This window comes from Phalacrocorax carbo, chromosome 4 (assembly GCF_963921805.1).
Source record: "Phalacrocorax carbo chromosome 4, bPhaCar2.1, whole genome shotgun sequence".
Classification (NCBI taxonomy): Eukaryota; Metazoa; Chordata; class Aves; order Suliformes; family Phalacrocoracidae; genus Phalacrocorax; species Phalacrocorax carbo.
The window spans coordinates 36,632,935-36,646,473 of record NC_087516.1 but is presented as its reverse complement, the minus strand read 5'-3'; the positions used below and the strand labels follow the sequence as shown (position 1 = coordinate 36,646,473).

Sequence of the window (13,539 nt, the reverse complement as noted above, 5' to 3'; positions counted from 1 at the left end):
CCCTCAGGGAGAGGCGGGGGCGGCTGCAGAGCCGGAGAGCCACAGCCTAGCCCTACCCTAAACACCCCCCCCCCCCCGTTATCCGGCCCCGCCGCCACTCACCGGTTGTGCCCCCTGCCCGTTTCGCCGGAGCTGCGCTCTGACCCGCCTCCCTTACGGCTGGGCTGGGCACGGCGCGCTTCGCGGATGGCCGCCGTACGCGACCGCCTCGCGGCCCCTCTGGCTCCGCCCCAACGGCACGTCGTTCGAACGCTAACGGCAGCAGCGCGCGCAGGCTATGGCGGTGAGTCGGTGTCGGCGGGGACTGCCTTCCCCCTCTCCTCCCCGCTCCGCTCCGTCCTTGAGGCTCCCGGCCCTGAGGGGAGGCGGCGTGAGGCCGGGCCGGGCGCCATGGCTGTGGGGGCCGGGGTCGGCTGTGCCGTGCCTTCCGCCGGGCGCCCCTCGGTGTGCTCTGTCACACGGCCGGGGACGCAGGCAACCGCGCCCTTCGGCTGCCGATACACCCCGGTTACCCCCGCACCGGGCGGTGCCCACGCGTGGGTTCCAGCGCTGAGCCCGTCAGAGCTGCCCGAGAGCGACGCCTTGGGCTGCGCGTCGCGCTGTGCCCTTGGACTTTGCGCAACCCAGGCCTTGTTGAGTTTTGCCTTTTGTTTCTGACAGAACGGTGGTTTATAAGGATAATCGCCGTCTTAAGCGATTTGTGGGGATGACTACCACAACCGGATTTCAGGGAGCTAGATAAGTGCTGATGTGCTGGGCTGTAGCAGAGCGGGACCTTCCACTTGCGGCGGGGTCCACCCGCTGCTGCGTGATGAAAGCTTGGAAGTCTTACGGCCGGTCAACAAATGTAGCCTGAATATGCCTGCTTTCCAGCGTCCCAGTGCCCTGACGTTCAGCCTTACACAGCAGCTCTCTGAAGCTGAGGGCTAGTTTCGGCTTCATCATCGATTTTCAGCTCAGTTTCACACTGGTACATTGACCTGCAGTAGCAGGAGTCAGAGTAAGTTTAATGTTAGAAACTATGTTTTCCAGCTTTTCACATCAGGCAGTGGCCTGCTTTTTGAGGTCTTATCGCCAGATCTAATATCCTGCATTCCGCACAAAATTCCTCAGATCTTAATTCTAGACGCTACTTCTGGTAGGAGCACAAGATGAAAATGTGATGCTCCGTGTTGTTGTTGAGGGAAGATGAGTAGTGTTGGTCAGTATGCTACAGTTCAGCTCAACATAGGCTAATTTTCACTAACGTTAAGAAATTTAGCACTAGGGAGAAAGTTAATTAATGTGTGCTTCTAAGGCTGAATCAGTAGCTGGGAGAAAAACTCATGGATTTATTAGTGTTGAGGGGCATGAATTCTGCCATAGAGTTATGTTGCATGATACACACCAGCCAGGAAACCAATGTAGTCATGCTATTTTGAGTAGCAGTTGATTTGCATGTCTAAGTTTCATTTCTCAGCAGGTGTAGATAGTGTGTCTTGTCATAATCATGGCAGATTTTTGAGTTGGTTGTTTTTTAAAAAAAAAAACAAAATGTAGGGACACATAAAAAGAAATCATGCATTTGTGTTTGTTTTTCCCCTGTAGCATGAGTGAGAAAATTGCCATTTCTGAAATGGTGAGTCCCCTTGTTTCAAAAAAAAAAACAACAAACCAACAACCATCTACGGTATAAAAATACAAGATGTTCACTGTCCTCATCACTAAAAAAGAAATAGGCTTCTGTCAAGGGGGGGGGAGGGAATGAAATAGCAAGCTCTCTAACTCATCTCCCAGGAGATATATTTTCCCAGGGTCTTCATGCAATTATCCTGCTGAGTCAAAAACACTGATGTCCACAAACGTGTTGGCAACAAAATTTCTTTCTGGCAAGTAAAATAATAATTACTCCCCTTACTTCTGGTGGGACAGAAGAGAGGACAAGGGAGTGGGAATTCCCTAGTAAACTCAGAAGGCTAGTCTGTAGTTACACCTAGTCTGTAGGTGTAAATTGTATGCGCTCTAAATAGACCTGTCGTGATAGGTATAGTTGGCACAGGAACTGAAGTTACCGTGAAAAGACCTGACACTTCAGGCTGCTGAGAATGCAAGAGTGTTTGGAGTGCAAGAACAGTGATAGATCTCTGTTCAAAGTAAGGGTCATCAGCCTTCTCCCAAGTTCAGATATCCTCCCAGCCATGTTTCTGCAAAAATATGTCCTGACCTAACTAGGAAGTTTAAAATTAGTAGAGGCTTGTGGGAATTGTCCTTTGCTTCCCTTCTTTTTAATGGTCACCTTGTGGGAAAGTGCTGATGTAGGGAATGTCTTTTGCACCCAATTAATTTACAACAGAGTCAACAGCATCAAAATGAAAGTGAAGGTTCTGTTAGCACTTCTGAGAAATGCTGATTGCTGTCTATAATTTCATTTTTCTTTCCCAAAGAAAGAGCTAATTGCAGGAAAAGGAAGGGAGTAGAGGAAATTCACAGGTCAGGAGACTGCCAAGGTCTATAGCCATAACATGTCTGAACCCTATAAGAGGAAAAACATTCTGTTTAAACAGACTTGACATAGGCACTAAACTATCAAAACACAGGCAGGCTTAGACATAACGTGGGCAGAAATGTAGGTGTCCAGGAACCTTTACTGTGGAAAACTTGGAGAGGGATTCACAGGATCTAATATTTGAGCTTAGGCCCCAGGAAGGTATTTAAATACTTGAACTCACCTTGTGGATCCAGCTTGTTAAAGGTTTGAATACTTTTGAGTATAGTCAGTTTCATTTTTATCTTTCATTGCAACTGGGAGGTTGTCACAAGAACCAAGGTAAATGGTTATACTGAACAAAAAGATGCACTTTTACCTTTTTTTACTTCCTGCCCCTCTTCCTCTGTTTCACAATCTGTTAGTAATGCAGTTGTTCAGAGGGGCAAGGAATTTTCCCAGAAGAAAAGTTAATTGACCTTACAAATAATTATGTTAATGTGTGTTTATGCTTTACTACATTAAATTGTAGCATTTGGATTACTTTGTGTGACTAGAATTTTGGAGGTTTTAAGATAGCAAGCATTATTGCATCATGTGCTATTTCTTGAAAAGAGATAAGATTGCTACCTTAAGATTGGAATAAAGTACATGAGATTTTAAAGCAGGTGAAAGTATAACTGATTGATAGCAAAGGTCACCAGTGGAGAATGGAGCCCTCATTTTGAATTTCAGTTCTTTAGAGTCACTGAAATCTTAATTTTTCTCAGGAACACAAGTGCTGTTCTACCCATAAAATAAATTCTCTCATTTGTCTCTCAAACCATAAAGCAGAAATAATAGATTTTTTTCACTCCATACTAATGCTGTGTGGCTAGTTAACACAGTTTGTATACTTTTTGAGGAGGAATATAATGCAATCCTGTAAACAGAAATGAAGTCATAGAATCATAGAATAGTTTAGGTTGGAAGGGACCTTTAGAGGTCATCTAGTCCAACCCCCCTGCAGCGAGCAGGGACATCTTCAACTAGATCAAGTTGCTCAGAGTCCAACCTACCTTGAATGTTTCCAGGGGTGGGGCATCTACCACCTCTCTGGGCAACCTGTTCCAGTGTTTCACCACCCTCGTAAAAAAGTTCTTCCTTATACCTAGTCTAAATCTACCCTCTTTTAGTTTAAAACTATTACCCCGTGTCCTGTTGCAACAGGCCCTGCTAAAAAGTTTGTCTCCATCTTTCTTATAGTCCCCCTTTAAGTACTGAAAGGCCACCATAAGGTCTCCCTGCAGCCTTCTCTTCTCCAGGCTGAACAACCCCAACTCTCTCAGCCTATCCTCGTAGGAGAGGTGCTCCAGCCCTTGGATCATTTTTGTGGCCCTCCTCTGGACCAGTTCAACATTCCCATATCCTCCTTGTGCTGAGGGCTCCAGAGCTGGATGCAACACTCCAGGTGGGGTCTCACCAGAGTAGAGTAGAGGGGCAGAATCACCTCCCTCGACCTGCTGGCCATGCTTCTTTTGATGCAGCCCAGGATACAGTTGGCCCTCTGGGTTACGAGTGCACATTGTTGGCTCATGTCCAGCTTTTTGTCCACCAGTACCCCAAGTCCTCTGTAAGGCTGCTCTCAATCCCTTCATCCCCCAGCCTGTATTGATACCATGGGTTGTCCTGACCCAGGTGCTCTTTGCTTGCTCTCATAAAGGGTTTTCCTAGGCATTCCCTTATTGTGTCTATTCTGTTGTGTTTATCTTTGATAGTATTAATATGAAGATCTTTTAATTCCAAAACTGTGTGGAAAGATTTAATGTTAGAAAGAGTATCATAGCAAGGTTCCGTGTTGATTTGGAATATTGGCTGCTCTTGGTTAATAAATAAAGTATGCTCAACAAAACTGAAATCAAAAGCAGTGATGAGTACAGGTTATATTAAAATTGAGTCATAAACAGAAATTGATACTGATTTGACTATTTGTAATTGCTTTAGGACAAATGAAGAGAAAGTGGGAAGAAAGACTGAAGAAAGTGGAAGAACTAGCATCTCACTATGAAAGAAACCCTCTTCCTCCAGTTTATAGACCAAAACTGTCCAAACCCTTTCTGCCATCCTCTGTTTGGAAAATATTTCCTCGGCAGGCTGAAGCTTTCAATTATGTAAAAACCTGCAAAGAGGTAAACTATTTGTTAGATGAATGTTTCTACTCTTTGGGTACTTTCAAGGTTGAACTTCACTTAAAAGCTTGGTTGACAGTAAAGTCTTTATCAGATTGCAAGATCTTTTTGTTGTTGTTCTTGTTTTCCTTATTCCCAAGCCTGAAACAGCAAGTTTGGTGGGTTTTTTTTGTCTTTGTAGGAGATGATGCTACACCGGAGGTAGCTCTAAGAAGTACTAGTTCTAACATACAAATTGATATGTGTTTTTAACCTCCAACAGTAAAAGTGCGTTTTGGTAACATTGTAGTCATAGATTTGTTCCTTCTGAAGATGAGCAAGCTGTCAGTGTTGGCAGGAGAATGGGAAGGTAGTGAGGGTTGAGTAGGAGAGGAAAGAATGGAGGAAGAAAAAGAGAGAAGCAGGAGGCAGAGACAAAATGAAAGCAATACAACTCTCCAAAGGCATCAGAGTAACAAGGTCAGCTGATAAGAAGTGATGAGCCAAATGGATGTTACACAAAATGTATCCTCTGTTTTCAGTTTAATACTTTTCAAATTGGTTGCTGCTTTTAGAGAAAGTACTGGAGTTTTCTCCACACTGTTTTAGGTGTGTAAGTAATCCTGACAGTCTGTTTTCCAAAATGCACTCTTGCTGGCTTGGCACTATTTTTTTGTGTTTTCTTTTCAGATTTCCATTTTTGGGTTGAAATAATACAGAATCTAAAGAATATTTGCTATAAAGCCATGTGCTGCCATCATGTCCATAAGGCTGTTCCTTTCAGGACATTGTTCCTCCTGCATTAGATGCACTTGCCACTGATCAGAAAAAAGAAGACACTACAGAGAAAACAGCTGACATTAGCGCAGAACAAAGAAAAGCTTCAAATTTTTACTCATGTAACTGAAATCAGAACGATGTTCTTAATTAAAAACAGATGCTACTTACCTTGAAAAAGGATAAGTGATCTGCTTATAGTTTTCTAGTATTTACTGACTTTGACCAGAGATAGGAACTTCTAAGGCTTCAACTGGTTCTTTGAATAATAAAAAAAACAACTTCCATGTTTTTATTTTAAAAGGATGTTCATGTATTTGCCTTGGAAAAGAACAGACAAAGTGGACAGAGGTTTTACCTTGTGACAACATATAAAGAGCTTTGGTTTTATTACACGTGAGTATCTGAAAAGGTACCCTATATGTTACCGTAAGATAATAGTATACTGGATACTATTATGTAGTAATAGCTGTTACTGGATAGCTACCCCCAGTACCATCTGCTGCCTGAGTAGCACAGAGCTGTAATGGATTGCCTGAGGTTTGATCTTGGCCCTGGGCAAAACCTTCATAAGGTCAAATCAATCTATTCTAGAGTGGGTTTTGACTTCCTTCTGAATTGCAGGCTGCCATTATTTCCTGGGTATTAAGGTCCCATCTACTGAGCTTAAATCTGATAGCAGTAGATTTGCTTTTGCTGTCAGCTTTCCTCAGGGGATCATACCAACATGTTACACAAACATATTTCTATGATTAGTCATATATCGATCTAAATGGGTATTAATATAAATGTCCGGTTACGGGTTTATGATTTTATATTTGCATGGTGTAGTTTCAAGTATAGACAATTTGATCATGCGCTGTACATTTTTTCCCAATTTTTTGTTTTACAACAAAACATTTTGTTATGAATTAAAAGAAATCTAAGAGTTAATTTTTATATAAAAATTAAGCTTGATTTTTTTCTCAATTTGTAAATGAGATTAAGTTTTAATTTAGTCGGAAGAAGTCTGTGTAATCTCATTTTTAGTGCTTAAGACATATAAATGATAACTTACTAAGCTTTTTACTGTAGTTTCCATCATTCCTTAAATTCTCAACAGCATTTCTGTTGACAGTATGTGTGTAAGACTTGGGGGAGGTGGGAGGTAGAATACTTTATAAACTTAAATTCTAGGCCAGACAAATATCTTTGTTGCTATTTGATGCTGAAGTTAGTTACAAATTTTTCAGAGCATTATAGGGCTGCTACTTTCTTAAATGGGTTGATTGAAAAATAAAAGAATATGTCAGACTTGTGGGATCCTTGTTTGCAACTGATAAGTATGTATAATGTTTGTCGTGCGAGGTTGTGATTTTTGTTTTTCCTTAGGAAAAATTATAAAACAAGTCTTATGCATTGCTATGAAGTAATTCCTGAAAAAGGTGCTTGCAAACTTTATTTTGATTTGGAGTTCTACAAACCAGCAAATCCTGGTACGGATGGCAAGAGCATGGTTGCGAAGTTAATTGAGGTAAACTGAAGCAAAGTCATGTTGTACATTAATATGAATTTGTTGTTGATTTAATATGAAACCAAAGTATTTACCACTTTATCTTGATTATTCTGTAGTAAAATGAAAAAGAATTGTAGACCTAGTGGTTATTTTTAATGAAGTAAAAAATACCATTTTAATTATAGCATAAGTTCTCTCCTTTAAGTGAAAGCAAAAAAATACGAGAACGATGGTTGTTGAAATGGTTGTATTCACTGTAGTTTTACCGATATGGTAAGTTTGCTTTTGCAGACTATTTTATGTGCTCTGCCACTTCAAAGCTGTAAAACTGAAGGAGTGCTTAGGTATTGCTTATAGTAGCACCAATAAAAGTTCCATTCCAATATTCCTCAGTTAATTTCCTTTGCCAGCTGGTGCAGTCATATATCAAGGCTTAGATAAATCCCTCTTGATTTTAGGTATCTTCAGAGGGCAGTTCATTATAGTTGAGTTAAAAGACGACATAGAGAACATGGGGTGACTGCAGTTACCAATTTGGTACCTGAAGTTAAATATTTTTGCTAATTACCAATTCTATTAAATAGCGCAAATTTCCATTCTGTTGCAAATTTGGTTGGAAAATGAGCTCCGCTGCAAATTCAGTATGCCAGAGGTGGAAAACAGAGCACGTTTACTCCATTGCGGATTAGTTCTGAAATCTAGAGATTCCTCAGGTTAAGAATTGAACTTTGGATGTGCTGGTTGGGGGATCTGAGGTGCTAAAATCCTAAGGTTCCTTAGGGTCTTAGTCCCAGTCCTAAACATGAGTAATCACAAGCTTAGCTTATAGAAGGCTTTTACATCTATTTTAGAGCCAGACACTTTATGTTTTCTGCTTAGTGTTCATTAGGCCGTACCAATGAATTAGCTAAAACATAACAGTGAATTAGCATGCCAAGCCTTTATATCGTGATAGCTTCCATCTTCCATTCTAAGTAAGCATGCGTGACCAACATTGTCACTGTGGGTGTGAACTGCTTTGTGGTGGAAAAAAAATGAATTGTATGCTCAAAATCAGAAAAAAAAACTTGAAAAAAATATGTTAATCTGCATTTGTGTTAGGTTTTGTAGACACCACTATTAAAAATGCTAGAGAAAATAGCCTAACGAATGTTTATCCTTTCAGCTTGTCAGCCAAAAATTAAAAGAACTTTATGATGTAAATTGTTCGGCCAAAGACGTCTTAAATTTAGATTCCAGTACTGACGAAAAATTTAGTCGACACTTAATATTCCTACCCCAAAAGACTGTATTTAAGGATAATATCCACGTTGGTAAGTGTGTTCTTTTCTCTCACACCTAGAAATAAAAGGTGAGGTTTTGACTTTGTGCAGTGCCATGTCACATTTGAATATTTATTTTAATGGAGTTATACGGGGAAACAAATATGTATTCCCAGCAGAAATGACTACCTATTTCTATTTTGTTAAGCCTCATTGTTTCTCAAATCATCAGCTACCTCCTGTTACTACAATCAGTGTTTGTGTTTGCAAAAATGTAACTTTTTTTGTGCCTGTGTCTTGTATTTATGAAACTACTGGCAAGACTGGCTTTTGGCCTGAAAATTGTTTACAATGTGACTATGACTCCTTAATTTTCAGGTTAATGTCTGTCTTAACAAATAAAACTATGATTACTGGCTCTAAATGCGGTTGGTTTGTACTCAGCACAGTGTCGGAAAGGCAGGACAAAGATGGTTTCAAGCCACCTGGGCATAAGCATGATTAAGAGAAAGCTGAAAGCAATTTTAATTGTTGATGTAAATTGGGATTTAATGGGATATGGCAACTGTAACACAAAGAATTGTGTCGTGGTTTAGCCCCAGTCAGCAACCAAGCACCACGCAGCCGCTCGCTCACTGCCCCCTGGTGGGACAGGGGAAGAGAATCGGAAGAGTAAAAGTGAGGTAACTCATGGTTTGAGATAAAGACAGTTTAACAGGTAAAGCAAAAGCTGCGTGCGGAAGCAAAGCAAAACAAGGAATTAATTCACTACTTCCCACGGGCAGGCAGGTGCTCAGCCACCTCCAGGAAAGCAGGGCTCCATCATGCGTAACAGTCACTTGGGAAGACAAACACCATTACTCCAAACGTCCCCCTTCCTTCTCCTTCCCCCAGCCTTATATACTGAGCATGACGTCATATGCTATGGAATATCCCTTTGGTCAGTTGGGGTCAGCTGTCCCAGCTGTGCCCCCTCCCAGCTACTTGTGCGCCTGGCAGAGCCCGGGGAGCTGAAAAAGTCCTTGACCAGTGTAAGTGCTACTTAGCAACAACTAAAACATCTCCACATTATCACCACTGTTCCCAGCAAAACTCCAAAACACAGCCCCATACTGGCTACTGCAAAGAAATTTAACTCTATCCCATCTGAAACCAGGACAAATTGCCAGTTCATGGTTGTCTTGACTCCAGTTTAAAAATAAGTATAATAATACCTCCTCCCTTCACAGAAGTATTTTCAACAAACTTTTAAAATACTGTTTGTGAAGCACTGAGGTGCTAGTGGTGAGCATTAAGAAAAGTTAATATTGAAATTCATAATTTCTTCTTGTATATATATTCTGTATGGTGTACAGTAAAGCAGGCTTAGAAATACATTGAACAATGAGGGAGGGCACGATAGAATATCGGCTGAGTTTTGTCTGAGCGAAGCAGGAACTGATGGAAAAGAGCTTGCCCAGTGGTGGCATTAAAACCCGTATCAACCTACAAATGCAGAACTTTGGGTTATTTAACATTGCACCTGCAACCTGTCAATATCTGGGTTTTTGATTTTGTAACCTTTGCTCCTTATTGTATTTGTTTCAAACAGACAGGGTGAGGGAGAGGAAGCAGAAATGCTGTTATATAGTATCATATTAATAATTGCATGGGTTATTAGAAGGGATGAAATTCAGATTTGTGACATTTAGCTCTACATTTTGTGTTCAGAAGGAACAGTGACAGCAGCAGCAGGATTACATGTATCGGAAAGAAATTACATGTTCTGTTACTGGGTTTCCACTGGCAGTAGAATAGGAAGAGCTGAGGATGTTGGGTTCATAGTTTTGGTCCCACTCAGGTTCCCGCTTTTATTCTGCTGTCTGCTTGGTCACAATATGTCTTACTGTCTTCATGCCCAGTCTTTCTTTTCCTTTCTCACCCTTACCTCTTTTTCTAGCTCTGCACCTTCCCTCATTCCAGTCTTGAGTAAAGCTTATACTATATTTCTTCTTTTTTTATACCTCCTGTGCTTTTTTAAGTAGTGTCTTACTGTGCACTGTGTATGTCCTAGCAGGGGATTGTAGAGAGCACAGGGCAGACAGGCTCTTTGCTTTTAGTCCTTAATGACAGCGCAGTGATGCTATTGTTTATGACACAGTGCTGGGCTACTTTCTAGCCCAGTACAGCATTAAAGAAATCTTATTTTCCTTTTGAATTGTCAACCTATTTCTTGGGGAGAACACATGTACTCTTGGATCAAAGTTGTGTAGGGTTGACACATGGTTTGTGTTGCTCTGAGGAATCATCTGTGAAAGGTCTTGTCAGCAGGAACAGCTGGAGGAGCAGAGCAAACTGTAAGGAGAAGCTGGATCTTGTAGGCGTGCGTGCATGTACAGAATTTTTTTTCCCCAAATATTTTTAATATATACATGTGGTCCATGACCTAAGTATCACTTCAGGCCAAAATTCAGATCCTTACTTGGACACAGAAGCCAAAGGATTTCTCAGGACCATTTTTTTCAGCTTTTTATTCTTTATATTAAAAAACATGTTTCTCATTCTTAGGAGCAGTGGAATCTGTCCCTTACCTTTTGAGAAGTAGCTCCCGTGCCAAGCTAAGCAGATCGTCAAAGTTATAAGCAAATGCTTGTAGTATTGGGTGCCAGCCCCAAGCGTGACACAGAGCAGTTTCTTATGTGACACTGGGGTAACAGCTACAAACCCCAAAGATTTAAATAGGATTACTGCAATTTTTAGTTCAGAAGTCTGGTCTTTAACTCCTCTGCCACTATAAAACTCTTAAGTAGTGCATCAATGATAAATAATTTGGTACGACAGCAGTTTTAGCCTGTGATCTTGATAACTAAATTACATTAGTCAGTTCTTTCAGTAGAAGCTTGAACTGTTTATTCTAGTTCATTAGTTGTGTTCTGCATCTCCCACCATGACGTGATTTTGACATTACTGTCAGAATTAAAACATATTTAGAGATTGTGTATTTGTGTTGTGCCTTTGCCTTTTAAACAAGATGTTGAATCAGCAGTAAAAGTTATTATTTTTTTATAATTGAGATATGTAAATGTCAGTGTTAAATTCATGCATGCTACTAGTAATATTACACTCGACTTTTCATTAATGCATTTTAGTAATGCACCTTACAAACCTGGGTTAAGGCGTATTAGCTTTGTGCTCTGGGCAAAATATTCTGCTGTAGGAAATAACTAAAAATACAGATAACTTCACAAAGTACTTTCACAGAATCTATATGAAAATAGACTTTGAGGTGACAGAAAGATTTTGTCTAATATTAAAAGGGTTAATATATTTTTCAGACACATTCCAAGTGTTGTCCTTTTTTTAAAACCCATTATTGCGGTGTTCTGTCTAATAAAATTTACTTTGAGTTAGCGGTATTTATGTGGGATAAACTAGAATATTGACTATCACACCTTGGATGGTATTGCTTCATAAGCATTTTATGTCAGGAGTCATGCACAAAATGCATGGGCTTAAAATTAAATATGATTAAAAACTTTTAGTATATAATATTTGAAATTAGTTACTAGTTAGAATTAAAATACAGGGTTGGAGTTCATAGCTCATGTAAGAAAGCACAAGAGATCATGTAGGTCCACAGGAAAGCTTTGAGACCAATGAGTTTATATTGATCTACACAGTTGACAAATCCCAAAAATAAAAATAAAAAATGCAGTCAAGGATCAAAAGTGTGAAATGCAGGGTTTGGTTCCCACATCTGACCAGTTAGAAGAAATGGAAAAGAGAAAACAAAGGTGTGTGAATGATAAAGAATGAACTCCCAAAATAATCCTTCACTGACAGAACCCTTGCTATTCTGACACCACAGTGATTGTTACTTAATTACACACACGAAAAAATGGAAGTGGTCAGCCAGGACTTTTAAAGATACTTTCATGGTAATTGAAATAAATTTCAGTTCTGAGATAGGTACATTTTCTCTCTGAACTGAAGATCCAAGTAACTGTTGTCATACACGTAACAAATTCTGTGCATATTTGAACACGCAGGGTTAAAATGCTGTCTATGACTGTGAATAATTTGTATGCCTCAGTAGTCCTGTAATGAGTTATGAGAGTGGTGATATTGATTCTTGATAAACTAGGTCATCCTGCTGATACGTAGCATAGGAGGACTGATATTTCATATCCTTTCAGGTTCCCCACTGAAGCTTCATCCAACAACTGCAGAATCCTCCTTGCCAGTACTCCTTCCACTTCATAGTTTTTCTTCCACATCTGTATTTATTCTGTTCTCTTCTTTCTCCCTGCAAGTAATTTAGCCGTGGTTTTTTATTTGTCTGTTGTCACCATCTAGCACAGCCTGGAGGTACGGCAGAAATTGAATTACAGTACTGGGAGTTTGAAAAGTCATTACAAAATACTTTCGTAAAAGTAATTTGCTGTTTGTGTAAGCCCTGGTCAAACTCAGTTAATACACCATGAAGCTGCAAGTAAACCTTTTTAATCATTCTGAAGTGAAATTAGGGAAAGCAGTAGTGAGAGCCTGTTAAAGACATCACATGCTGTTATGAACTACTGCAAAAATATTCAGCTAAATGATTAAGAACTACCTATGGTTAGACAAAAAAAATAAGTTGTGTAATAGCAAAGCTATATGAATGCTTTATTCATGTATTAAAGAGTTTCACCAAGTGGTACTTGAAATATTAAATCAAACTATATTTTATAAAGGACCTGGACTACTTATTTTTTGATATCCCTGGTATGAACAAAGTGGTCCTACATCAAGCATTTGAATAAGCCGTACTATTAACAGCCTAGTTCATATGCAGTACTGTTCCTGCCAAGCTAGCATGAAGACCCAAACTGAACTTGTTCAGTAAGTTTCTGACATTCTAGTAGAAAATTCAAGTTCACAGAAATTTCAGTGCAAAAGTCATCCTCATATTAATCATTAATTCAAGATCATTTGTGCTCCAAGCATGGCAACAGCTTAAGATCTTGCCTGTCGTAGGCTTTAATAACTGCAATGGTATGGGTGTTGTGATGGGTAGAATACATTCTTTTGAAAGATACAAAAGACATTTATTTCAATTTTGCACTTTTATCTGGGACTTTTGATTTAGTTTGGGAAATTGTAGTGACAGCCTATGCATTTCTGTTTCGTTATGTTGTCTTTATTTCTAATGAGGCGACTGCCGAGCCAGCTCACTTCTCAGTTCTCTCTGTTCTCAGTAGTAAAATTGCAAGGGGGAAGATTGTGACTGTATGATAGAATTAATATACACACAACTGTTTATTTTCTCATGTTTAAAAAAAACAGTTTAGTAAAACTAAGGAAGTACAGGCTTCTTAGATACTAACCAGAACCATTTTGTGCACTGGGCTGTCCAAAATATTTTTTACAAAGTCC

At 39.8% G+C, this 13,539-nt stretch overlaps 2 protein-coding genes across 7 annotated transcripts in view; one reads left to right on the top strand and one right to left on the bottom strand.

Moving 5' to 3' along the window:
• CASP3 (caspase 3) overlaps positions 1-230 on the bottom strand; it is a 15,713-nt gene extending 15,483 nt beyond the window's left edge. Inside the window, exon 1 of one of the 2 annotated variants that reach the window (XM_064449637.1) lies at positions 103-230. The gene's annotated coding sequence lies outside the window, so the exon portion shown is untranslated. The remainder of the gene's footprint in view (positions 1-102) is intronic. The other variant, XM_064449639.1, reaches the window with a different exon arrangement.
• PRIMPOL (primase and DNA directed polymerase) overlaps positions 149-13,539 on the top strand; it is a 19,712-nt gene continuing 6,321 nt past the window's right edge. For 3 of the 5 annotated variants that reach the window (XM_064449626.1, XM_064449630.1, XM_064449629.1), the window contains exons 1-5: positions 172-283; positions 4,448-4,632; positions 5,693-5,784; positions 6,760-6,901; positions 8,049-8,196. In XM_064449626.1, the coding sequence (XP_064305696.1) occupies positions 187-283; positions 4,448-4,632; positions 5,693-5,784; positions 6,760-6,901; positions 8,049-8,196 (664 nt within the window). In that variant the 5' untranslated portion in view covers positions 172-186. Of the gene's footprint in view, positions 284-660; positions 1,001-4,447; positions 4,633-5,692; positions 5,785-6,759; positions 6,902-8,048; positions 8,197-13,539 lie in introns of all 5 variants that reach the window. The other 2 variants (XM_064449627.1, XM_064449628.1) reach the window with 2 other exon arrangements.